This window comes from Aquarana catesbeiana, linkage group LG01 (genome assembly GCF_042186555.1).
Source record: "Aquarana catesbeiana isolate 2022-GZ linkage group LG01, ASM4218655v1, whole genome shotgun sequence".
Lineage (NCBI taxonomy): Eukaryota > Metazoa > Chordata > Amphibia > Anura > Ranidae > Aquarana > Aquarana catesbeiana.
Genome location: NC_133324.1, coordinates 726,899,171 through 726,926,516, shown reverse-complemented (window position 1 = coordinate 726,926,516; position 27,346 = coordinate 726,899,171). Strand labels below are relative to the sequence as shown.

Below are 27,346 nucleotides of genomic sequence, written 5' to 3'. Positions count from 1 at the left end.
TTCTGGACCAACCTGTCCTGTTGATGTCCACTATAGGGGACCATTCCCTCAGGTCCAGGCATTGCTAACTGAGGTAATCCCACCTGCCTGAGCTTGGGATGTAAATGGTGGATAAGGCCAGAACATGGCTCTGCCCCGACAGAATCCCTTCTACCCTTACCATTGCAAGACTTCTGGTTCCCTAATAATGATTGATCTATGTCACTTCCAAGGTGTTTACCAGCTGAATCTGGACTGTTCGACCCTCCAGTTGAGTTAAGCATTGCCAGGATAACCATAATGCCTGAAGCTCAAGGACTGTTCCTGAGCCCAAGCATACAGAGTTAGTGCTAACTCTCACCAGCAATCACCAGCTGCTGGTGTGCATGCACTGAACCCACGACATTGCACCATTTACTTTGTTAGTACTTTACTGAAATGTCACAAGTGTCATTTCACTCAGCTCAACAGTATTGTGATGCAGTAGTTTGCATCACAACCCAATATGAAAAAAACAAAAAAACTACCATAACTGTACCACATGCAGTACTTTATTTTTTAACACAACCATAACTACCCTCATAGAAAGACTTTTTGCCTTGCACTTGGAAAGTTTACCATGGTTGTTTGACTGCAGAGTCTTGGTGGCAATTTTTGCCACTGGGATCATATATTTTTACAGCAGGTATAATAAATTCCCACTATCTCTATTTTTGTATTTAAAGTTTTACCAGTTCCAGCTGCCACTGTTGTGGATCTGTCCCATCTTAAAACCTTGACCATTTATGTGCCGACTACAAATGAATACATCTGTTTTTGCGTCTTGCGACGCTGTACCCATTTTTTTTCCCCCACAAATAGAGCTTTCTTTTGGGGGTGTTTGATCACCTCTGGGGTTTTTATTTTTTGCACTACAAATTTAAAAAAAAAAAACTTTGTAAATAAGTATGTTTTCTCCTTCACTGATGAGGCAGTACTGAGGTGGCACTTATATGCAGCACCGATAGGTAGAACTGACCTACAGCACTAATAGATGGCGCAGATCAGCACTGATCAGAGGCGCTGGCAGGCATTACTGATGGGCACAGAGTGCCATCCCTAATGGGCATTGATTTCCATGCCTGGTAGGCTTACCTGGTGGGTCATGGGTGGGCATTCTCAGGTTGAGGGTGCTGCACTGAAAATCAGTACAGACCCCCTGTCAGGAGAGCAGCCGATCAGCTCTCTTCTACTCGCGTCTGTCACCGCGAGTACAGGAAAAGCCAATACACGTCTTTTCCTATTTACACTGATGAGCTGCGATTGGACACAGCAGATCATGTGGTAAAGAGCATCTGTCAGACTGACAATACACAGTTCGCAGCGCGTCCCTGCGATCGCAGCTTATCCTGCTGGACGTCATATGACGCTCAGTCAGGATAACTGAACCACTTCCCAGCTGTCATTTTGCTATAGGCCGGGCTGGAAGTGATTAAAGTTTACCAGGTCCAGCACAGCTGGCGTGAGTGAGCCATTAAAAGCTTTTCCTAAGGAAAACTCTGGATTGAGTTGTGTGTAGGGTAAGACCTAGATACTGCAAGCAAAAAAAGACAGTTCCATCGCTGACATCTGAAGATCCAGGACCCAGCCAAACCACCATAAATCTGGACAGTTCAGATTCTGTTGTCAGGACTTGCGCAGACAGTTCCCTTAACAGGAGGTCATCCAGATAGCACACAATGGACATACTCTGGGAGTAAAGCAGGGTTGCACAGGGGCCAATAAAAACGGTGAATACTTGAAGCGTAGAAGAGAAGAACTGCAAAATAACAGCTTACCTGTAAAATCCTTTTCTTGGAGTACATCACGGGACACAGAGCCACAGTAATAACTGTATGGGTTATATGGCACCTTCAGGTGATGGACACTGGCACACCCTAAACAGGAAGTTCAATTCCCCATATAACCCCTCCCCTTACCGGGAGTAACTCAGTTTTGTAGCAAAGCAATACACGTGTAACCAGAAAGAGGGAAGGGACCTGTGTCCCGTGATGTACTCCAAGAAAAGGATTTTACAGGTAAGCCGTTATAAAAATCCTATTTTCTTTATCGTACATCACAGGACACAGAGCCACAGTAATAACTGTATGGGATGTCCTAGAGCAATGCCACCTGAGGGGGAGGGGAAACAAACAAAAGTAGAGTGCAATCAGACCTGAGGACCTATACTGCTGCCTGCAGCACACTGCGCCCAAAGGCGATATCCTCGTGCCTACTTACATCCACCTGATAGAATCTGGTGAATGTATGGACTGAAGACCAAGTTGCGGCCTTGCAGATTTGAGCCATGGAGGCTTGGTGATGCACTGCCCACAAAGCACTAACAGCCCTGGTGGAGTGCGCTTTAACCTGAAAAGGTGGAACTTTCCTCTTCAAGCCATATGCTTGAATAAATTATCTGCCGAATCCATTTGGCAATAGTGGATTTTGATGCTGCTTGTCCTTTCCTAGGACCTTCAAGCAACACGAACAAAACATCTGTTTTCAGAATCTGAGCAGTCACCTTCAAATAGATCTTGACTGCTCTTACTACATCCAAAGAATGTAGTGACTTTTCTTCCTTGGAATAGGGTTCTGGAAAAAATGAAGGTAAAACAATATCCTGGTTTAGGTGAAAACCTGAAACCACCTTTGGCAGAAAGCTAGGATGAGGACGCAATACTACTCTATGCTTGTGAACGATTAAATATGGCTCTTTACAAGAAAGAGCCACCAACTCTGATACCCTTCTTGCAGAAGAAATGGCTACCAGAAAAACTAGCTTCCTTGTCAAAAAGACCAAAGGAATATGTTGTATCGGCTCAAAAGGCTGTTTCTGTAACGCCGACAGAACTAAATTCAAGTCCAAGGGGTGCTCCAACCGGTGGATTAAGCCGCGTTATCCCCTGTGTAAAGCTTCGGACCAAAGAATGCGAAGCAAGCGGACGTTGAAACAATACTGATAAGGCCGAGACCTGGCCCTAGATAGTACTCAAGGCCAGTTTCAGCTCTAGCCCCATTTGCAAAAAGGCAAGAATTCTACCCATGACATACTTCCTAGGATGCCAACCCCTGGATTTACACCAAGAAACATATGCCATCCAGACTCTAATAAAGGACTCTGGAAGCTGGCCTCCTTGCATTAATCAAGGTAGGTATCACTGAGCCTGAAAGCCCACGATTCTTTAGAATGTGGGTTTCAATAGCCAAACTATTAAATTTAGCATTTGTAAAGTAGGATGAAACACTGGTCCCTGCGATAGCAGGTCTGGACATGGTGGTAGGGGCCATGGGGCCCCTACCACCATCTTTACTATTTCTGCATACCAAGATCTTCTGGGCCACAATGAGGCCACAAGAACTACCAACTTCCTTTCCCGCTTGATCCTGCGAAGAAGTCGAGGTAGCAGCAGGATAGGAGGGAATGCATAAATCAGTGAGAACTGATCCCACGGAACGCATCTGTTCCGCATGCTGTGGCACTGTCGGATTCAAACCTGATAGGAGAATACTGCAACCTGAATGTCCAGGTCCTTAGGGCTAATCTCTAGAATGTTGATGGGCAAGGTCCTTTTGGTTCTGGACCATATCCCGTGGACAGACGCTTCTTCCAGGACTGCACCCCAACCTAACAGGCTGGCATCTGTTACCACCTTCCAGGTAACCGGTAAGGAGGATTTCACCTTCTGCAGATTCTCAGATATCTTCCACCAACTGAGGTTCTGGGGCACTTTTGGTGACAAATGCATTGGAAAATCTAGTGCCTGAATCATCTTGTTCCAGGCCGATAGGATAATGTTTTGCAGCAGTCTCGAATGGAACCGAGCATAGGGAACTGCTTCAAATGAAGCCACCATCTTCCCAATAACCTCATACAAAGGCGAATGGAGAGACCCTTCTTTGCCCAGATTCCCTGAACCAGCTCCTTTATGGCGCTGATCTTTGCCTGGCGTAAAAACACCACCTTCTGGGCTGTATCTATGACCAAACCCAAAAGTACTCTGATCTTCTTACTGGCTTTAAAGAAGATTTCTCTAGGTTGAGGACCCAACCTAGGTATTGCAGGTAGCTGACTGTGGTGACCATGCTTTGGTCCAAGCGGACTACTGACAGGTCTATCAAGAGCAGGTCTTCCAGGTATGCTATTATTGTTATACCTTGAGTCCTTAATCTGGCCAGAGGAAGGGCCAGAAGTTTTGTAAACACCCGAGGTGCAGTAGCTAGACCGAAAGGCAAGGCTACAAACTGAAAATGAAGTTTTTCTACTTCTAAACGCAGATATTTCTGGTGAGCGGCAAAAATAGGGACATGCAGGTATGCATCCTTGATGTCGATTGATGCCAGAAGCTCTCCCCCTTGTAGGATGGAGACTACTGATCGGATTGATTCCATGCGAATAAAGCGAATCTTCAGAACCGGTTTAGATCTTTGAGATCTAGAATGGATCTGACATCCCCATTTGGTTTTAGTACCGTGAAAAGGTTTGAATAAAACCCCAACCCCTGCTTATCCATGGGACCACCATGATCACTATTTGCAACAAAAGTTGGTCTAATGCTAGATAGAGACTTTTTTCTCTGGATCTTTGGGGGCATTTGACCTGAGGAAAACGAAGAGATGGGAATTCTCAGAACTTAGTTTGTAACCTAGAGCTATTGTGGAGACCACCCATCTGTGCCAAAATTCCTCTTGCAAAACCTTTGAGAACTGCAGAAGTCTTCCCCCCACTCGAGCGAGCAGGGGCACCCCTTCATAAAGAGGCTTTAGTGTTCTGTCTTGTGGGTTTCCTCCCCCAGGACTTTTGCCCCCGAGGTTTACCTCTTGAATCTGATGGTAGAGGCCGTCGCGATTGCCTGGAGGCTGATGCCCCTGGCACTGGAGAATCCATTTAAACGAGGGACGTTTACTCTTTAACTGGCAAAAGGGTACTTTTCCCACTTGATATTTTTTGGATATATTTATCCAAATCCTCCCCAAACAGCTTTTCACCGCGGAAAAAAAAAAAAACAGCCAGGAGCTTTTTGCATAGAGCTTCGGCTGACTAACTTTTCAACCATAAGATTCTACGCATACGTACCAACCCAAGCGTAAGGCGAGAGGTTTGAAGAATAGAATCTCTGATTGCGTCAATTGCAAAACACAAAGCCGCTGGCAGCTCAGCTAATTCCTGGGCCTGCTGTTCAGGGAACACCTTGATTACCTGTTTCAAATGGTCTCTCAAGGACTGACATACCCAAATTGCCGCCACTGCAGGTTGAGCCACGGAACCTGCCAAGGAGAAAATGTTAACAGGAATTCCAATTTTTATCAGTTGGATCCCTAAGCATTTGTGCTTTGTCAACCGGACAAGTCAAACTTTTATTCAGAGGATATAGCAGCATCAATTGCTGGTATACTTCACATCTTAGTGAATTTTTCCTCCATAAGTTAAAGTGTTGAAAACTTTTTAGGAGGGAAAAAGTGCTTATCTGGGTGATCCCACTCAGAATACATAATACATCCCCCTAGAATACATAAGCTTTTCTAGTAATGAATGGACAGGAAAGGCACGCAAGGCTTACGGAGGTTTTAGTGAACCCAAAAAAGGAAGTGGGCTCTTCAACCGACTCCGTTAAGGGTAGCCTAATTGTGGAGCTGACCATTTCAGTAAGAGAATGCGCTAGCAACTTCTCAGCATGTGAAGCTGAAGAAGGTCCTTCCCCACTTGATTCCTCGGAAGAGGAATCATCAGCCTGTTCATGGTCCCCTGAGGGGGAGCCATCTTCCCCCTCCCACAGTTCCTCCGTTTGAGGATCCTAGGTGGTAGAAGGGAACCTAATGCATTTTCTTCCACTCTTTGAAGACGCGGTTAAAGCCACTAATCTTTCCTCTAAACCACTCATAGCTGAGGAGAAAGCCTGCTCAGTTATACAGACAGGGGCTGAAGTGTCTGAAGCAATTCCAACCTCTGATGACCCCGATGGCTTACTCTGACCAGCCTCCTTAGATCGGGATGGTGTTGCATAGGGAGGGTCCTTAGGACGACCCCTTTGTGTCCTTGGTTTTTGTGGCATTTGAACCACCTCCTCTGGTCATAGTGCTGAGCACAAACGCAGAGGTACTGCCCAAAAAAATGCACCCACTGCTGAGCAATAGTCCAGCAACTGCTGCTGCCATTAAGCTCAGCTTGCTTAAGTAAAATGTGCCTGGGAATGCCTTTGTCACCCACTCAAATGCCACCCGTCCGCTCTGTGTTCCTCCTTTAGCTGTATGTACCTGAAAAAAGGTGCATTTTATAGCTATACAGCCCGCGTTGTGGACGCTGAAGCACCCCAACACCGCTAAGCCTTGCCCCCTTCCTCCGACCACAAACCTCGCCACCCCAGCTATTTTAAAATGGATAGTTTTCCTGCGCGAGCGGGCTCTGATCCTGACCGGACCGCATGGAGGACTGGGATGGTTGAGAGCAGCTGCCGAAGGGAACTGCCATAATGGCAGCGGGAGCAGCGCCGTCTGACACCATGCTCCCTCTGCCTGAAAAAAAGCTATCCAGGTGGGGGGACATTCCTAGGAGAGAAAAAAACCCTTTCCAACGTCTTTACCTGGAGCTTGGGCCGGAGGAAGCGTGCAGCTTGTACACAGAGCGAGACTGACAAGCATGGAACAGGTACGTGCTCTTGACAGCCCCCAGTGGCGACTATAGGCATGACAACATTTACTTAAAAGGAGAAAAACCCACAAGAATTAGAACAATTCCTTAGGAATCTCCCTTACCTTATCCAGCTGCAGGGTTCTGTGATAACAGGCCCAATCTTCACCACTCACGGTGGGCTCCGTTTAAAAACCTTCAGGGACTGGGGCCCCTTTTTAATCGGGGGATCCACAGCCCTGGGCCTGTAAAAAGCACCCCGCCAGGAATATGGCTGAAAAAACAAATACTGGATCCCGGGGTCCAGCTCTCTAATAAGAGAAGCATTACAGGTAAAAACCTTGTTTCTTCGGACACGAGGCCCGGGTACCATTCAATTTGGTCTGGAAAAGACATCTGAATGGATCCAGTTGCATGGCTTGCCCCAGTAAGGAATATTCCAGCAGAGCACAGCACATGACCAACACCTAAGACGCTGGCAAAAAAACTGAGGTACTCCCGGTAAGGGGAGGGGTTGTATGGGGAAATGAACTTCCTGTTTAGGGTGTGTCAGTGTCCATCACCTGAAGGTGCCATATAACCCATACAGTTATTACTGTGGCTCTGTGTCCCCTGATGTATGATAAAGAAATAAAGATTTTCTGATGTGGTGAAAATATGGGGACATGCAAGTATGCATCCTTGATGTCGAAAAAAGGGCAAATATTCTTCCTGATGGGAGGCTTTGGCAGACTTGGTTGATTGCATACATAATTTCTAGAGTCAAAATAATGGTAAGGAAAGAATTTATACTTCTCAATGGGGCCTAAAACACAGGTGTATCCTCCACAAAAATAGTCAAGGCTTTAAGATGGGACAGGTCCACAACAGTGGCAGCCAAATTTTTAAATTCAATCTACCTGAAATGGGTACAACACTGCTATCTATTTGGGGGGGGGGGGGGGGTGACCAAGCTGTCTGGGTTCTTCAAAAACTGAATAAAAGATCTGCCAGAATTACGCGCACCAGAAAGAATTTGGAAGTCTTGAAGACTCTAGATGAGAGTCTAGAGAACAGCAGTGGTAGTAGAAGCTGTAGTCTAGCTCAATTTTAAAGTGGTGCAAGCCGCGTCAAGAGCTGAGATGGTCTCTAAATATGGGTTTAATAGGAGGATAGCAACTTCACTACAGGGTCTTCAGTTAAAAACCTAAGACACTCAGCATCAGACAGAGCCTCAGCAGCTGAGAGCTCAGAGACTGCAGTTAAGTGAAGCCTGTTGACCTTAGCGTACAGCAATTAAAGTTGCTATCTGGCTTAGAAAACCCTGCATAACTGCTGTGAAATCCTGGGAGAAACCTGAGGGGAGGCCCATGCCCAGTGGAGCTAAGAAAAATCAGAGGACAGCATAGATTGCATAAAAAACAAAAAGTCCAGGTTGGCAGTGTCAATCACTTCAGAGAGCGCAATGCAGGCAGCAGCAGGACCATTAGTGACTGAAAACTAGCGCTACCAGGGAAAGCAGGACTATTCCCATTGTGTCAAGGATCTGGCAGCGCTCAGTGCAAATGGCCTACTGACCATGTGAATCTTGAGAAACAGGGGCAACAACCTGGGGATGTGTAGGTCTCTGGATGCAGAAAACGCTCTGCAGCCAACATGACAATGCAATAATCATCCAGTCTAGATTGTTCCAGCATTCAAAGCCAATACTGAGAAAACACTATTCTTGATAGCTGCATATAGAAACCAGCTGAGCAGCAGGTCGTAAACTTCAATGAAGAAAATAAAATTAAAAATAAAAGTGCTACTTTCTAAATTAGACAAAACACACACTTATCTGAGGTGTTCTGGGTGCAGAAAAAGTTTATATAGGGCTAGCACTGTTTGCCTAATCCTCCTGCAGGCAACAGTAAAATCCAACATTCACAGAGAAATAAGAAATCATAGGCATTACAATAACGTTCTAAAGATAGAGGTTCAAGCAGCAGGAAGCAGAGCTAGCATTAGTAACCCCATTTAAAATAAACACTGAAAAGTGTTCTATAATTGTTGCGTGTTAAAAGTTTTTTCTTCCTTAAAACACACACAATTTCCCCTTAAAGTCAATTACCAAATGAAGACGTTCCACCAGTTTCTGATCTCCAAGACAGTTATTGGTATCAAACCAGGAGTCAAAATCCTAGAACAAAAAAAAGAGACATTGAGTAATGGGAAGATACAGGTGTACCAGTATTCTTCCATATCTCCTCAACTTGCACACTGGACTTGCCCACTCCACCCATCTGCCAGACACAGCTTACCTCTGAAGAGTTAAAGACATCAGGCAAAAGAAAATTCAAAAGAGCCCAAAGTTCATGCAAATTATTCTGAAGAGGGGTTCCTGTTAGGAGGAGGCGGTTAGTCGTCTTGAACTCCCTCACAATTTCAGACAACTGAAATAAAAATATATACATGTCAGATGAAATGCAGATAGCATACCAATTAATTTGCACTCAACAGATCTAGCCAGAAAGACCCAACAGAACCACTCAGAAAACTCTTGTGTACCAAGTCAGAACCCCTCAATCAAAATAAATAAATATCTATCATATATATATATATATATATATATATATATATATATATATATATATATATATATATATATATATATATATATATATATATATATATATCTCTCTATCTATACATATCTATATCTCTATCTATCTATCCACACACACACACACACACACACACACACACACAGTTAGGATCTCTCTCTCCCTTGGACACAGGCACAATTTTCATACTTTTGGGTCTGTATGCCACCAGAAATAAAAATTAAAATTACATAATCCAAATGAATTTGAAGTGCAGACTTTCAGCTTTTAATTCAAGGGGTTGAACAAATATCAATTACAAATTTTAGGAACGGCAACCATTTTTAATACACAGTCCCCCTATTTTCAGGGGCTCAAATGTAATTGGACAAATGAATAAAATCATAAATAAAATGTTCATTTTAAAATATTTGTTGGGAATCCTTTACTGGCAATGACTCCCTGAAGTCTGAAACCCATGGACATTACCCAAAGACTGGGTTTCCTCCTTTCTGATGCTTTGCCAGGCTCTAACTGCAGCGGGCTTCAGTTTTGTTTGTGGCTCTTTCTGCCTTTCATTTTGCCTTCAGCAAGTGAAATGTATGCTCAATTGGGTTGAGATCAGGTGATTGACTTGGCCATTGCAGAATATTCCATTTTTCCTTCAAAAGTTTCTGGGTTGCTTTTGCAGTGTGTTTTGGATCATTGTCAATTTGAACTGTAAAGCACCAATCAACTTCGCAGCATTTGACTGAATCTGGGCTGACAGTATATCTCTAAAACACTGCAGAATTCATCCGGCTGCTTCTGTCACATCAATAAACAATGACCCAGTGTCACTGGAATCCATGCATGCCATCACACTGCAAGATACACCATGTTTTATAGAGGACGTAGTGTGCTTTGGATCATGAGCTGTCCCGTCATTCCGGTACAGAATAATCTTAGTTTCATCTATACAAAGAATGCTTTTCCAGAACTGGTCTTTTCTAGATGTTTTTTGGCAAAAACCAATTTGGCTTTTCTATTCTTCAGGTTTATGAATGGTTTGCACCTTGTGGTGGACCCTCTGTATTTGCTCGTGAAGTCTTCTCTTGATTGTAGACTTTAACCACTTAAGGACCAGCCTCGTTTCGGATTTTAGGTGTTTACATGTTAAAACAGTTTTTTTTGCTAGAAAATTACTTAGAAGAAAAACCATATATAATGTTTGGGGGTTCTAACACCCTAGAGAATAAAATGGCAGTCGTTGCAATACTTTTTTTGCACCGTATTTGCGCAGCGGTCTTAAAAGCGCACTTTTTTTTGGAAAAAATTTCACTTTTTTGAATAAAAAAAAAATAAAACAGTAAAGTTAGCCCAATTTTTTTTTATACTGTGAAATATAATGTTACACCAAGTAAATTGATACCCAACATGTCACGCTTGAAAATTGCGCCAGCTCGTGGAATGGCGTCAAACTTTTACCCTCAAAAATCTCCATAGGCAACGTTTAAAAAAATTCTACAGGTTGCATATTTTGCGGTACAGAGGAGGTCTAGGGCTATTTCTCTCGCTCTACCGGTCGCTGCGATACCTCACATATGTGGTTTGACCACCGTTTTCATATGCGGGCGCTACTCATGTATGCATTCACTTCTGCGCGCGAGCTCGTCGGGACGGGGGGGGGGGGGGGTTTAAAAAAAAAACAATTTTTTTTTTTTTTAATTTTACAATATTTTATTTATTTTTACACCGTTTAAAAAAAAAAAAATGGTGTCACTTTTATTCCTATTACAAGGGATGTAAACATCCCTTGTAATAGAAAAAAGCATGGCAGGACCTCTTAAATATGAGATCTGGGGTCAAAAAGACCTCAGATCTCAGATTTACACTAAAATGCAATAAAAAAAAAAAAAAAAAAAAAAAATGACATTTGAAAAAATGTGCCTTTAAGAGGCGTGGACGGAAGTGACATTTTGACGTCGCTTCCGCCCAGCAGTGACATGGAGACGAGTGGGCGCCATCTTAGCCTCACTCGTCTGACACACCACAGAGGACGAGATTGCCTCCGCCGCTACCGACAGCTCCGGTAAGCGGCGGAGGGCACCGGATCGCGGCAGAAAGGGGGTACCCCCTCTCCCGCCACCGATAAAAGTGATCTCGCGACGAATCCGCCGCAGGGACCACTTTTATCTGAAAGCCGGCCGCCGCACGAAAACGGGGATACCGGGGTTATGGCAGCTAGCTGCTGCCATAACGATATCCGCCGCCAAAGTTTGGATGTACATCGTCGTGCGGCGGTCGGTAAGTGGTTATAAATGATACGCCCACCTCCTGGAGAGAGTGTCCTTCACTTGCCTGGATGTTGTGAATGGGTTTTCTTTACCATAGAGAGGATCCTGCGATCATCCACCACTGTTGTCTTCTGTGGACATCTAGGTCTTTTATGTTGCTGAGCTCACCAGTGCGTACTTCTTTCCTCAGAATGTAATAAACTGTTGATTTGGCCACTCCTAATGTTGCCATCTCTGATGGATTTGTTTTGTTTATGAAGCCTTACAATGACATGTTTCACTTGTATGGACAGCTCCTTTGAACGCAAGATGTAGGTTCACAGCAATAGACCCCAGATGCAAATACCACACTAAAGTCTCGTATACACGATCAGATTGTTGGTAGGGGATTGTCTGTTGACAGACTGTTGTCTTAAAATCTGACAGACAGTACGCTCCTTTTGACAATTGTTGTCAAACTTTCTGCCAACAAATGTTGGATGACATGCTGGTAAATTTTCGGCGGACAATGGTTGGTTGTCAGAATTTCTGATGGTTTTCTTGGCAGAAGGGGTCCAAAGGGTGGTGCTCAAGAGCTGAAATTCTTTGTAGTACGCCACGTTCGTGTTGGCCGACAATTGTGTACCATTAGTATGCAAGACAAGATCCAGGCACACGCCCTTTTGACAAAAAACAGACGCTTGGTTGGCCAACAATCGCATTGTGTGTACACGGCTTTAGAATCAACTCTAGACCTTCTACCTGCTTAATTGATATAGAAATAACAAAGGAGTAGCCCACACCTGGTCATGAAACAGCTTTTGATTGAATTGTCCAATTACTTTTGGTTCCTTGAAAAGGAGTTATAAACAAATATATACCGCGCTGTCTCAAAAAAAAAAAAAAAACTAAAGCAGCCAGCACAGCAGTGGATAAAGTTGCAAAAATGACAAATAGGGTGAAATGTGCAGCGCTTATGTGATCATATAAACCATGACAAATAATATTAGTACAGAAAACTTGAATAATAAATGATGTGCTCAAAAATACTCCAAGCAGTCCTCTATTATGACATGTGATGTCTATAAACAGAGTAACTGGACGTGTGATGTCCAAAAAAGGAAAAAGTCAGTGACAAGCTTCAGTCATGTGTGATGATAATCCTCAACCACATGTGGATATAATATAGTGACAGTCTTTAACTTCAAATAAGTATGATGTAATAACAGTTAATAGTGGGTCCACCACCAAAGACACCAGAAGCTGCTTACCAGAGGGATTGAACTCAAATAGGTGTACACCTAGTGAGTCAATCAAGCTTTGTGGTATAATATACCAAGGGGATCAGATGCTCTATCCAGATATGACCTCCAGATGGACCTCCGAACAAGTGTAAGGTATGGATGGACTCAGTAGATATAGGCAGTCAGCCCCATAATTAAAAGAAAGAGGAAGGCATATAGTGTAACTCCGTATGGAAATTTTAATACATAAAAAGCAAAGAAAATACACTCACGTGTTAAGCAGTAAAATCAAGCGCTTGTATAAAAGAAGACAGTGGTCTCAGCATATCCTTCCGACGCGTTTCGACTTAGAAGTCATCATCTGGGGTGCTGGACCACTGTACTGGCTGAGTATTTATAGGTACTGGTTACCCCCATAACAAGTGGCAGCTCCATCTAATTGAAAGTGCAAATTATGGAGATTACTTCCTGGTTCCTCCAAAATGGCGCCCGGGCTTGCATTCCAAGCCTCGTTTTCATGTGTAGAGGAGGATTACTTCTTGGTTCTGCCAAAATGGCGCCCGGACAAGAGTTCCAAGCCTCATTTTAACATGTGAAAGAGGATGTGACATCATGTGGAACAGTGACTGGTTTAAACAGCCAAAAACATGGCACCGCTATTTTCGGGGACATATAGGGGCAGATGTGGCTTAAAACGGCACAATGTCCGCTGGACATCACACGTCCAGTTACTCTGTTTATAGACATCACATGTCATAATAGAGGACTGCTTGGAGTATTTTTGAGCACATCATTTATTATTCAAGTTTTCTGTACTAATATTATTTGTCATGGTTTATATGATCACATAAGCGCTGCACATTTCACCCTCCTTGAAAAGGAGGGATGGCTATTAAGAGCTGTAATTCCTAAACCCTTCCTCCACTTTGGATGTACATAACCTCAAATTAAAACTGAGTGTGCGCACTTTGAGCCCATTATATAACTATAGCTTGAATATGTTTTGGTAAATAGCTAAAAAAAAAAACAAACAAAAAAAAAAAAACACAAAAATAAATATACACACGTGTGTTTCCGCCGCCACATACAGCCCTGCCTCCTGGCCAGGGTACCTTGATCACAGATCACCCATCCAATGCCGGGACGCGTGACGTATATCAAAGTCCCGGGCCAGGAGGCAGAGCTGTATGTGACGGTGAGCTGCAGGAACACACCGCAATTTAAATGAAAGCTGTTACAGCGATGTTCCCCACTCTGATAATCGGGACAGCAATCCTTTTCCACTCAATTTCCAAAATTGCAAAAGACTTCGGATCCCTGCGCATTTTCACACCATCAACCTACAGATAGCACGCATTCCTTTTAACGATTTAAGCAGAATGCCAACTTGGCACATTTCCTGAAAACTCCCTGTAGCGTTATCCTATTCTGCTCCTGCTACATTTAAGTCCATGTGTTTACCAAGATGTATACAGCTGCAATAACCATGAAGGAGACCACAAATCCTTGTCATGACTATTTTCTACCCCATATTCATTCTGTCTGCCCACAAAGCCACATCATTCTACACTACAAGGATGCCAAACAAGCGCTCGCATAGTTCATTGATTTATCCTGCTCTCCAATAACTATCTGCCCATTCGGGAGGTATGGGCAGACAGCTCTATACTGAGAGTCAGCCACTGCACCCATGACATGCTGGTCACAAGCACAATGCTCTGCAAGCTAGTAAGAAGAAAAAAAATAAATACAAATAAAATTAATTGCAATTTTCACCTACAAGTTTTTTTTTGTTTTTTTTTTTGAGTGAACTTTTCCTTTAAGGCTAATTTTACTCACAAATCCCAGTACCTACCATATCTAATAAAGTGTAAAGGTTTTTTATTTGTATGTGAATTGATTACATTAAGTGTATACAGTGCCTTGCAAAAGTATTCACCCCCTTGGCATTTTTCGTGTTTTTGTTGCCTCACAACCTGGAATGAACATGGATTGTTTGAGGACTTGCATCTTTTCATTTACAGAACATGCCCACAACCTTAAGTCCTCATGCACACAGACGTTTTTACAGCTGCTTTTTTTGCAGCTTAAAAAGGCCTGTCTATGTTAGTCTATGGCTTCATGCCCACCTAGGCGTTTTTGAGCTGCAAGTGGCATAGGCGTTTTTAAGCTGTAAAAAAAACCCAGGACCAGTGGGTTCTGAGAGACGTTTTTCAGCTGTAAAAACGCTCTAATGCTGAAAAACGCTCAAAAACGTCATTCACCAACGTTTTTTAGCGTTTTTGATCCATTGAAAAAAAAAAAAAAAAAAAAAAAACGCTCAAAAACGCTAACGCGGAAAAACGCTAAAAACCGCTATTACAAAAACGCTGAAAAAAGTCACTGCTAAAATACTGGCGTTTTCATAACGTTTTTTTAACAGCCTGTGTGCATGAGGGCTAAAGTGGATGTAAATCCGATTTTTTTTTTTTATGTCATAATGTAGAGTATAAGATTTCCGATCATTTGAGCCCAGTCTTGCCACACACACACACACACACACACACACACACAGTTAATCCAGCTTTGAGCAATCCTCTTATTGTTCAGTGAGATAAATCTTGACAAACAGAAAAACTGTCAAATCCTCCCTCTTGCTGTGAGTGACAGGTGATTTACATATCTCGTGCACTAGCCTAAGACATTAATTCCCACCCCACTCCTTTCTTCAGCAGCTCTGCAAGGATTGGCTGTTCCACACCTCAGCATGATTTGGCATGCTGAAGTCATGTGGTTACTTTCCTGTCTTTTCACTGGATGTTAGAGATCATAGAAGAAGTTCAGTGTAAAACACACAGGAGAAAATGCATATTGACAAGAAGAGTGTAGAGGTGGGCGGGGAGTCTACTGACATCACGACTCCACCCACCGAGCTCCAGACAACAGACCCGCCCACAGAGTCTGCAGTTTTTCGGCTCTCATAGCAGACAGCGGTAAAAGATACATGCAGGAGGCATATATATCCTTATAGATAACCCCTATGGCAGTAGTTTAGAAAGGATGACATCCACTTTAAAAAAAAAAATTATATATATAATTTTTTTTTTTTATTGTGAAGCGAGCAAAATAGGACAAAATAACAGAGAAAGTAAATGTGCATAACTATTCACCCTCCTAAAGTCAATACTTTGTAGAGCCACCTTTTGCGGCTATCACAGCTCCAAGTCGCTTGGATAAGTCTATGAGCTTGCCACATCTTACCACTGGGATTTTTGCCCATTCCTTCTTGCAAGACCGCTCCAGCACCTTCAAAGTTGGATGGTTTGTGCTTGTGAACAGCAATCTAAGTCTGAACACAGATTTTCACTTGGATTGAGGTCTGGGCTTTGACTAGGCCATCCCAACACATTTACATGTTTCCCCTTAAACCACTCAAGTGTTGCTTTAGCAGTGTGTTTGGGGTCATTGTCCTGCTGGAAGGTGAACCTCCATCCTAGCCTCAAAACACACAGGGTGGTACAGGTTTTGCTCAAGAATATCCCTGTATTTAGCACCATCCATCTTTCCCTCAAGTCTGACCAGTTTCCCAGTCCCAACTGCTGAAAAACATCCCCACAGCATGATGCTGCCACCACCATGTTTCACTGTGGGGATGGTGATCTTTGGGTGATGTAATGTGTTTGCGCCAGACATTTCTTTGATGGCCAAAAAGTTCAATTTTAAAACTCATCAGACCAGAGCACCTTCCTCCATACATTTTGGGAGTCTCCCACATGCGGTTTTGGAAACTCAAAAACGTGCCATTTTGTTTTTTGCTGAAAGTAATGGCTTTTTTCTGGCCACTCTGCCATAAAGCCCAACTCTGGAGCATATGGTTTATTGTCGTCCTATGTACAGATACTCCAGTCTCTGCTGCGGAACTCTGCTGCTCCTACAGGGTTACCTTAGGTCTCTGTGCTGCCTCTGATTAATGCCCTCCTTGCCCGGCCTGTGAGTTTTGGTGTGTGGCCGTCTCTTGGCAGGTTTGCTGTTGTGCCATGTTCTTTTCATTTGTTTATGATAGATTTGATGGTGCTCATAGGGATCAATGATTTAGATATTTTTTTTTATAACTTAACCCTGACTTGTACTTAACAACTTTGTCCCTTACTTGCTTGTAGAGTTCCTTGGCCTTCATGGCAGTGTTTGGTTAGTGGTGCCTCTTGCTTAGGTGTTGCAGCCTCTGGGGCCTTTCAAAAAGGTGTGTATATGTAATGACAGATCATGTGACACTTAGACTGCACACAAGTGGACATCATTTCACTAATTATGTGACTTCTGAAGGTAATTAGTTGCACCAGAGCTTTTTATGGGCTTCATAACAAAGGGGGTGAACACATACGCCAATTTTTTTTATTTCTGAAAAATAGTTATGTATATATTTTTCTAATTTTACTTCACCAACTTAGACTACTGTGTTCTGATCCATTACATATAATTCAGATTAAAAAAAAACCCATTGAACTAAAGGCTGTAATGTAACAAAATAGGTAAAAAGCCAAGGGGGGTGAATACTTTTGCAAGGCACTGAATATGTCTATGACACTGCTGTTAAGCAAACCAGGACTATTAATATTAAATACCCACCTTTGATTTTTCATTCTTAATCCTGTGGGCTTCATCAATAACCAAGTATCTCCAATTGAACTTCTTGAAAACAGACTTCTCCTTAATGAGCATTTCGTAAGATGTCACACAAACATCCCATTCACCTGGTAGAAGAACATCTCTAACAAAGGCTGCCTTAAAAAAAAAAAAAAAAAAAATTATATTTTTATATATATATTTATTAAGGAAGATGATGATTTCAGCAACAAGCTACATACAACCAATGGACATAAAAAACATACGATGAAGTTTTCATCCAATGACAAGAGCCAATCCTTAAGGCAGGCATCAATACTTACTCGTTGATCCTTGTCACCAATAAGACAAACAGCACCCAAAGATGGCACCCATCTTTTGAATTCAGCCATCCAATTGTGCAAGGTAGACTTCGGAACTAATACCATGTGAGGCCCAGGAATGCTCCTATAATGCTTCATATATCCAAGAAGACTAATGGTCTGTAGAGTCTTACCTAGACCCTAAGAGAAAACAAAGTTCTACATTAAAAGTACAACTAAAAGCAACATTTTTTTCTTTTAAACAATATGTAAACCCAACATTTCATATTCCTGATATGTGCTTGCTGTACAGTGTACTTGTATGAAGAAGTATCATGTTCTCTTTGTATCGCTTCCTTTATGTGAAATCCCTGGTGTTCATGCCAGCCCCACTGCTTTCCTATTAAAAACTGACCACAGTTACATAGTAGGTGAGGTCGAAAAAAGTGTGCGATTATATGTCAGTATAACATTGTATATCTCTGTATGTTGTGGTCGTTCAGGTGCTTATCTAATAGTTTCTTGAAACTAAATCGATGCCCCCCACTGAGATCACCGCCTGTGGAAGGGAATTCCACATCCTTGCTGCTCTTACAGTAAAAAACCCTCTACGTAGTTTAAAGGTTAAACCTCTTTTCTTCTAATTTTAATGAGTGGCCTTGTGTCTTGTTAAACTCCCTTCCGCGAAAAAGTTTTATCCCTATTGTGGGGTCACCAGTATGGTATTTGTAAATCAAAATCATATCCCATCTCAAGCATCTCCGGCTACAGAGATAATAAGTTCAGTGCACGCAACCTTTCCTCATAACCAATATCCTCCAGACCCTTTATTAGCTTTGTTGCCCTTCTTTGTACTCTCTCCATTTCCAGTACATCCTTCCTGAGAACTGGTGCCCAGAACTGGACAGCATACTCAGGTGCAGCCAGACCAGAGTCTCGTAGAGCGGGACAATTACAGTTTTATCTCTGGAATTAATCCCCTTTTTAATGCATGCCAATATTCTGTTTGCTTTGCTTGCAGCAGCTTGGCATTGCATGCAATTGCTGAGCCTATCATCTACTAGGACCCCCAGGTCCTTTTCCAACCTAGATTCCCCCAGGAGGTTCTCCCCCGAGTGTATAGATTACTTTCATATTTTTGCCACCCAAATGCATTATTTTACATTGAACCTTATTTGCCATGTAGCTGCCCACCCCATTAATTTGTTCAGATCTTTTTGCAAGGTTTCCACATCCCGCAGAGAAGTTATTGCCCTGCTTAGTATCGTCCGCAAACAGAGATTTTACTGTTTACCCTATCTTCCAGGTTGTTTATTTGGTCCCAGCACAGAACCCTAGAGGACCCCACTACCCAACCCTGACCATTCTGAGTACATCAAGCAGAAAACAGCCTGGTAAGTTCTCTAGCTGTGCTGGGAACTCAGCCTGCTCTCCAATGATCAAACCTGTGCTGACACAACCCCTCCCCCCAGACAGCTTTTCCCTGGGAAGATCAGTGTAATGTTGCTTCTCCTCCCCCAGCTCTTATACAGCTGAGAACAGAGGGAATGTGATTGCTTATAAAAGAAAAAAGGCATAACGTTTTTTTAATTTTTTTTTTAATAAATCTATAAAATAAATGTTTTGCCTTCCATTTCTATGTCAAACTGAAATGTTTAGGTGTCAACATTAAGGAAATTCACCATCTCTAATTGTTCTGGAACGGAAAGTTAGGTTAAAATCAAAAAAGTTTGAGTTGTCAGCAGAAAAGGAATAAAATGGGAAATCTTCCAGTAGGGACACTTGTTTCCATGAGAACTGTCTAATTAGACACAAAAGCAAACAGGTTTTAACCTTCCCCTGCTCTATCCAAAATGCAAAAAAGTTTCTGCTTTAGATATATAGTACAGTTCAAAAGTTTGGTCAGGTGCTGTAAATTAAGAATGCTTTCAGAAATAGAAGTGTTCATTTGTTTTTATCAACAAAATGGAAAGTAAATGAACAGAAGAGTAATCCAAAATTTGATGTGACCACCCAATTGCCTTTAAAACAGCATACATTTTTCTAGGTATACTTGCACAGTTTTCAAAAGAACTCTGCAGGTAGGTTGTTCCAAACATCTTGGGAGAACTAACCACAGATCTTCTGGATGTGGGCTGCCTCAATTCTTTCTCTTTATGTAATCCCAAACAGACTTGATGTTCAGATCATGGCTCTGTATGGGCCAAACCATTTCCAGAAGTCCTGGCTATTCTTCATGCTGAAAATAGTTCTTAATGACATTGGCCGTATGTTTGGGGTCATTGTCCTGCTGCAGAATAAATTTGGGGCCAATCGCACGCCTCCCTGATGGTATGATGGAATGGATAACTATCTGCCTGTATTTCTCACACACACACAATTGACTCTGACCAAATCTCCAAATCCATAAGCAGAAATGCAGCCCCAAACTTGCATGGAACCTCCATCATGCGTCACTGTTGCCTGCAGACATTCATTCTACCACTCTCCATTCCTTCAGCATACAAACTGCCTCCTGCTACAGCCAAATATTTCAAAATTTTGACTCCTCAGTCCAGAGCACCTGCTGCCATTTTTCTGCACCCCAGTGCCTATGTTTTCGTGCAAAGCCTTGTTTCAACTTCGGAGGTTTGGCTTTTTGGCTGCAATTCTTCCATTAGGACCACTTCTGGCCAGACTCCTCTGGACAGTAGATGGGTATACCTACTGGGTATCACTGGTTTCAATCACTTCTGTGCTGATGGCACTGCTGGACATCTTCCAATGTTGAAGGGAAGCAAACATGATGAGTCTTTCATCTGCTAAATAATTTCCTTGGCAGCCACTGCATCTATGGTCCTCAATGTTGCCCGATCAATGGTGTCCTCAATGCTGACAAATACAGGCAGATATTTATCCATCATGCCATACCATCAGGGAGGTGTGCGATTGGCCAAAAACTTATTCTGCGGCAGGACAATGACCCCAATATACAGCCAATGTCATTAAGAACCATCTTCAACCTAAAGAGCAAGGAGTCCTGAAAGTGATGATTTGGCTCCCACAGGGCTCTAATCTCAACATAGAGCCTGTTTGGGGTTACATGAAGAGACCGAAGGATTTGAGGTAGTCTACAGCAACAGAAGATCTGTGGTTCGCTATCCAAGATGTTTGGAACAACCTGTCTATTTTGAGTTCCTTCAAAAACAGTGTGCAAGTGTACCTAGAAGAACTGTGCTGGTTTCAAGCCAAAAGGGTGGCCATTCCAAGTATTGATTTTATTTAAAATTTCTCTTATTTGCAAACTTTGCATTTTGTAAATTGATAACAATTAAAATATTTTTGTAAGCATTCCTACCTTTACATTTCCTCACACCTGCCTAAAACTTTTGCACAGTACTGTACTTTAACACACACTTACAGCAGAACATAACAGATTTACATAAGCTCAAAAAAAAAAAAAAAAAAAAAAAAATGAAATACAAAATTACTTGGTTTCAAAAATTTTAAAAGGAAAACAAAATTTCCCCTAAAGCAAATTGCCAAGCAATTTATTTATTTATTTTGGTTACTTCTATAGCGCCATCAATTTACGCAGTGCTTTACATATACAATGTACATTCACATCAGTCCCTAACCTCAAGGAGCTTACACTCTAAGGTAGCAAGCAATAGTCTGCTACCCTATACTTTAATGTAATGCCATTTAAAAGGCTGTATTGACAAGTTTGTGCACAGGATTTCCAAATGTTTCCTTTTCTAGTCACTGTTTCACTGCATCTCAAAAGTCTGGAATAAGGAATATAGAACTTCCCATTTTTCAAATAGACAAATTCAGATTTCTTAGGTTTAAAGCCCTGATCTGTGATCAATATGGCTTTGATTGCAACTATGCAAAGCAAAATAGTCAGGGGATAGTATAGTGTCTGGATTAGAAGACGGTCTCAACAGAACTAATATTTCTTGGGAAAAAAAAGCTAAAAAAAAAAAAAAAAAAAAAAATGGCCCACATTAAATTTCAACTTATTTAGCCATCCTCCATCTACACTATAAACTATTTTTGGAAACCAAATGAATTTACCTACAGAAAATCTTAACCTTTGTTAACAAATTAATGGTACAAAACACTTGGTAAACAACTTAGAAAAATAAAGAAATGTCATTTTTGAACCTACCATTTCATCAGCCAGGATGCCATTTATTCCATTTTCATATAAAGAGATTAGCCAATTCAATCCTCTGACTTGATAGTCTCTTAGCGTACCACCTTTTACATCTGCAGAAAAAAATAAAAGTTCAAGATGTTTTTCTAATCATATATAGACCAAGCGAAAATTTGCCATTCATACAGAGGGAAGCTTTTTTACACCATCATCATGTTGATTTATGGCAAAGTGACAAGAGTCTGCATGAAGCCTCCCTCCACTTTATACTAACCTTTCCAGCGCTGCCCTGCTACTTCTTTGACTGACACTGAAAAATGTGATAGATTTACCTGTAAAATCCATAACTTGGGGGTACATCACAGAACATAGGGATCCCTTCCTTCTAAACTTTGTGAAGTATGGATTGCTGCAAAAACTGAAGCTTTGTCTAAATGGGATGGGTTATGCCTAGAAGGGGATTTTCTATCTTTTTGCCGTTTTTATTGCTGCTTTATTGTTGGAGTAAACCGTTTTACTCCAACAATAAAAACAGCAAGAAGCCTGAGCTGAATGTGGAATAGCATTACCAGAAGTGGATCCGATCCCATCCTGCAGCAGAAGAGGACGACAAGGGGAACCTCCATATACCGAGAGAACTGGATCGAGGGCAGATCCTGTGTGAGAAAGCTGATCAGCCACGCTGTTTCCGGTGACCTGTGCTTCCCCGCTGTTCAGCCGTAGCGGGCAGCTTTCTCACACAGGATCTGCCCTCCATCCAGATCTCCCGGTATTTCCAGGTTTCCCCTCGTCATTCTCTGCAGGGCGGGATCGGACCTACCTCTGGTAGTGCTGTTCTACATTCACCTCAGGCTTCTTGCCGTTTTTATTGCTGCTTCATTGTTGGAATAAACTGTTTTGACATTGCGGCTACTTATGTTACTGGGCTCTGGACTTCCGATCATCACTATAATTAGCCCCCCATACATGGGCCATGGACAGTTTACATTCTGGTGCATTATAGCATGAGCACTTGGCAGTGGCTTGGGTGGATACACTTGTAGGCACACTCCATTTCTTGGTGAACTCCCCTTCCATGGGGTGTTGCTGAGAAAACCTTTTTGGCCAAACACACACCTTGTCAGGGCAAGTCCAAACCATGTACAAAACATCCTTTAAATGAGAATATACAAGAAAGGAAAACTCACAAAAGCCTTTAGGGTCCGAGATAAACTCTGACCCAGGGAGTGTAGATTCCTCAGATCAGAAGTCTTCAGCGCCTTCTTATATTGGAACATGGTCGTCATCATCCTCTACCCAATTCCACCTTAGTTTATGGGGGGGGGGGGGGGTTGTTTTTAACCAGAGCAGGAAGGCTTCTGTTTGTGACCAAGGCAGTGTAAGCTGGCAAGTATTTCCAGAAAGCTGCTGCTGTACCCAAGCAATAGCTGTCACAAAAAAAACAGAGAAGGTGCCCCCAGTAAAAGAGATACCAGATAGGTTGAGAGTCTCAGGACTGCATGGAACAAACTGGTCCCCATGCGGCATAATGCAAGGGGGCCTGCACCTTGCTTCCCCCCTACCTGAAGACTGTATATAGGATCACTCACATCCCCTCCCCTCTGCTGTTGAGACATTGCCTGCTGCCATGTATATCAAGATCCTTGCTGAAACAGCAGTACAAGTCAGCCAAGAGGCCTCTGAGCCAATAGGCACCTGGTTACCCAAGATGATTTCCTGTGTCCTGGGATGTACGATAGTGCACAATGCTTTTGTGCACAGGGGAGCACGTAACAATGCAGTGCTCGGCAGGTAAATCACTACACTACGCATAAGCACTACACATGTCAGAGGGTAACCTCACCTCTTCCTATAAACTCTGAAACCATGAGACATATTTACACAGTAGTGAATTTGACGCAAACATTTGTTGGTGAATCACGGTCATTTTATACCCATGCACATGAAAGATTCTCCCGCAGTGAATGTTTGCGAATATCAGATTCACTGTTTTATAAATATACCCCCAGGTGTTTTGCTTGTGAATGTGATGAAGAAGCACCAGGGAAAATTAGTACAAAATGGTTGAGGGGAAGGATTTACACAGGCCCTGCACTTTGCTCTGAATGAGCAAAATGACAGGATCCCTAAGGTTAAGCACACAAAAAATAAGCCCTTAAAAAAGTGTATGCACATGATATAGATAAAACGAAAGCAACTGGAACATTTTTGACCTAATGTTGGGTGTCACAGTTAAGGCTCATTGTTCAACTCATAAAAGTGTCCCTAGTTGAAAGACACCTTACTATGCTGTAGTGCCAGAAGCCTTGTAACTTTCAGATCTGGTCAGTGACATCCACCAGAGCTACAGACACCTCTGCTGTGACAGATAAAACTTTAGGATTTGCAACGGTGATTTTCATCTCTTGATAGCTAGACTTACTAATTGTTTTCAGTCACCTCATTTGTATCACAATTATATTATAAAACAAGTTGGTAATTCTTTCAGGTGTAGGAGATTAAAACAGGCCATATTACCCTTTCTTAGCAAATTCTAATCAAAGTATCCAACACCATTTTACATTTTTTTGTAAGCAAAAAACTTCCAATTGTATGTTTAATATTTTACAACTACTATGAAAAATAGCCCTAACAAAACAATTATACTACAAACTAGGCAAAAAGAATATGCGGTTCTTTATAACATAACACCTCTTGCCCACTGCAGCTTGAAATGCTCAGAACAGCTTTTTTTTTTTTTTTTTTTTTTTTACTGAACTAAAAAATACACTCCATTAATTGTAATGTGCCTATGCACACAGGCACCTAAACAGCCGTGCATTCTTTAGTAAACAAAAAAAAAAATAGAAAATGCATTTTTGGTCAATAATTTACGCCACGAGCACAAAAAGTGTGCAAATGTCCATTTACATATATTGTTCAGAACAAAAACGCGAGAATAAAGTTTTTGCGCACATATACATACCAAAAAAAAAAAAGTGGTCTGAAAAAGTAGATGCTCAAACAGGAGTATCGTGTGCAAGAGGCCTAAATAGATCCATACTTACAAGAAGGTGACTGCTCAAATCTGGTACAAATATTTGTTGTCTTTGAACTTTCCGTTAACAGCTCTTCATCTTCTTCCTGCTCTGTTCTACGATGCCGATTACTTAAGTAAAAAAAAGAAAAAAAAACACTCTAAGTATATGTCAGAATAAAGATGGTTCCATATTTTGTAAATGCCCATTACTGAAATATAAAACAGTAAAAAAAAATGCATGTCAACTGTTGGGGAGTTTGATTTAAAATAAAAAAGTCAGTAACTGAATACTCTCAACACCGCAGACATCTTAAAAGTTAATATTTTAAAACCAAGGTTTGCGAGTAGGGATTTTTTGCTTTTTTTTTTGCAAACAAGACATACTACTAGTGGGTCAATTTATAAATATTTTCACACAAGATTCACTTATTTTCCTAGTTGGATTCAATTGGGGGAAAAAAAAAAAAAAAGCGAGTCCATGGTTTTTATTTATTTTACATTATTTTAACACGGTTTAAAAAAAAAAAAAAATTGTGTCACTTTTATTCCTATTACAAGGAATGTAAACATCCCTTGTAATAGAAAAAAGCATGACAGGTCCTCTTAAATATGAGATCTGGGGTCAAAAGATCTCAGATCTCATATTTACACTAAAATGCAATAAAAAAAAAAAAAGTGTAATTTAAAAAAAATAACATTGAAAAAAAATGTGCCTTTAAGAGGCATGGACGGAAGTGACGTTTTGACGTCGCTTCCACCCAGCAATGTCATGGAGACGAGTGGGCGCCATCTTAGCCTCACTCGTCTCCAGGCACACCACAGAGGAGGACGCGATTGCCTCCGCCGTTATGGCAGCTAGCTGCTGCCATAACAACGATATCCCCATTCAAAGTTTGGACGTACATCGTCATGCGGCGGTTGGTAAGTGGTTAAAGACTTGCAGATAGAATATAGGATTCACAATACCTTTTTTTCCCTGCTATCTGCAATTACATCATGCAGTGGCGGCACAATTCGGTTTAAAGGAGGTCAAGCTTTATCCCTGTAGTATGGAAGAAATGCTGTTCAAAAATGATCAAAAGTTCATTTCACTTCCTTGCCGTCCTCCTCCTCCCCTAGGATGGAGGTTGGCTGCACAGTGGAGTCTGATATACCATTGCTTACAGAGGAGTCGTGGTCTGAGGTCATGAAATCGCTGTTGCCTTTGGTGATCTCAGCCAGAGACAAACTGATACAGTTTAATTATTTGAACTGAATAGATTTTACCCCTGCAGGTCTTCGTAAAATTGGTAGGGCGAATTCAGCGGTGCAATGCTGCTGTAGGAGATAATTTTCATACGATTTGGCTCTGCCCCCTTGTGGGGAGATTCTGGGCAGCAATTCTGGAATTCTTAGAGGAAAGACTAGCCCTCTCAAATATCTACTCTCCAGCTAGATGTCTATGTCTCTTGGGGGATTTTGAGGAGGAGGGCAATTGGCTCTCAGATGGAAGGACCCGATCCCCCCATCCTTTCAAGTGGAACTCATTAACAGAGCATTGCCAATGTACAAACTAAAATACACCGCTAGGTTTTGCAATATGAAAAATCAATAAAAAGTAAAAAAAAAAAAAAAAAAAAAAAAAAAAAAAATCGCCACTGGGTTTTTATTTCTTGCTAATTAAATGAAAATAAAGACAGAAGAATTTGGAAAAAAAAACTTTTTTTCTTTTTTATAAAATTTTGCAAATAAATAATCTCAAAAAAAAAAAAAAAAAAAAAAAAAAAAAAAAAAAAAACCACACCACAAACACACACACCGCTAGGGGTGCCCTAACAATTTTGAGAAAATATGAGCTGGATGGATAAAATCTGTATCTGGGGACATAGAGGTGTAATAGGACGGGGTGGCAGAGTAATGCAAGTATGGAACTGGACAGAATGGGACTAAGTGTACACAGAAATAGCACCAAGTTTTATTATGTACTCAAAATATGGTAGAGTATAATATGGTCAAAAGGTTTCAAGTTTAGTTTAATTTGTTTTGACTAGCTGTATTGATCAGATGATCAGGTATGGAATATGATGCACATATTTTATTCATATGCAAAATGGCTATGGATGTATGTTTATCAATGTTATCCTCCATACGTAATGGATGTTGTATTTCTAAATCTTTTTTTGAAACATGACTAAAATTTTTTTTTTTTTTTTTTGGAAAAAACACACCTCCACTTCTTACTTTCCACCATGCAATCTTCTTGGGTAGGCACAACTCGGCATACAATCCCAGTAAATGCCATGTGTGTGGAATTAAAAACTTTCCATGACAGCAACCAAAAGGTTAAAGATACCAAATCCAGAAGACAACCACATAAAGATGTCAGTGAGAGCTCAGGAACTTGCAAATGTAGCATCACTGAAGATCATACCTCAGTTTAATTCTGCTTTGGGTCTCCCACTCACAGGGGGCATATCAATACACACACACACACACACACACACACACACACACACACACGTAAAAGCTGTATTTACCCACACGGTCTCAGGTGTTTTTTTTTGGTGCAATTGCTACATAAACTGCAACTGCCATTATTTGCCTCCTTTGTACAGTTT

The 27,346-nt window shown here is 41.6% G+C and overlaps 1 protein-coding gene across 1 annotated transcript in view; it reads right to left on the bottom strand.

The window, feature by feature from the left end:
- Positions 1 to 27,346, bottom strand: part of SMARCA5 (SNF2 related chromatin remodeling ATPase 5) — a 105,691-nt gene that overhangs the window by 55,274 nt on the left and 23,071 nt on the right. Inside the window, exons 4-9 of the mRNA XM_073604396.1 lie at positions 24,778 to 24,878; positions 21,743 to 21,843; positions 17,611 to 17,790; positions 17,291 to 17,446; positions 8,905 to 9,036; positions 8,715 to 8,783 (exon numbers count right to left, since the gene is read on the bottom strand). Of these exons, the coding sequence (XP_073460497.1) occupies positions 8,715 to 8,783; positions 8,905 to 9,036; positions 17,291 to 17,446; positions 17,611 to 17,790; positions 21,743 to 21,843; positions 24,778 to 24,878 (739 nt within the window). The remainder of the gene's footprint in view (positions 1 to 8,714; positions 8,784 to 8,904; positions 9,037 to 17,290; positions 17,447 to 17,610; positions 17,791 to 21,742; positions 21,844 to 24,777; positions 24,879 to 27,346) is intronic.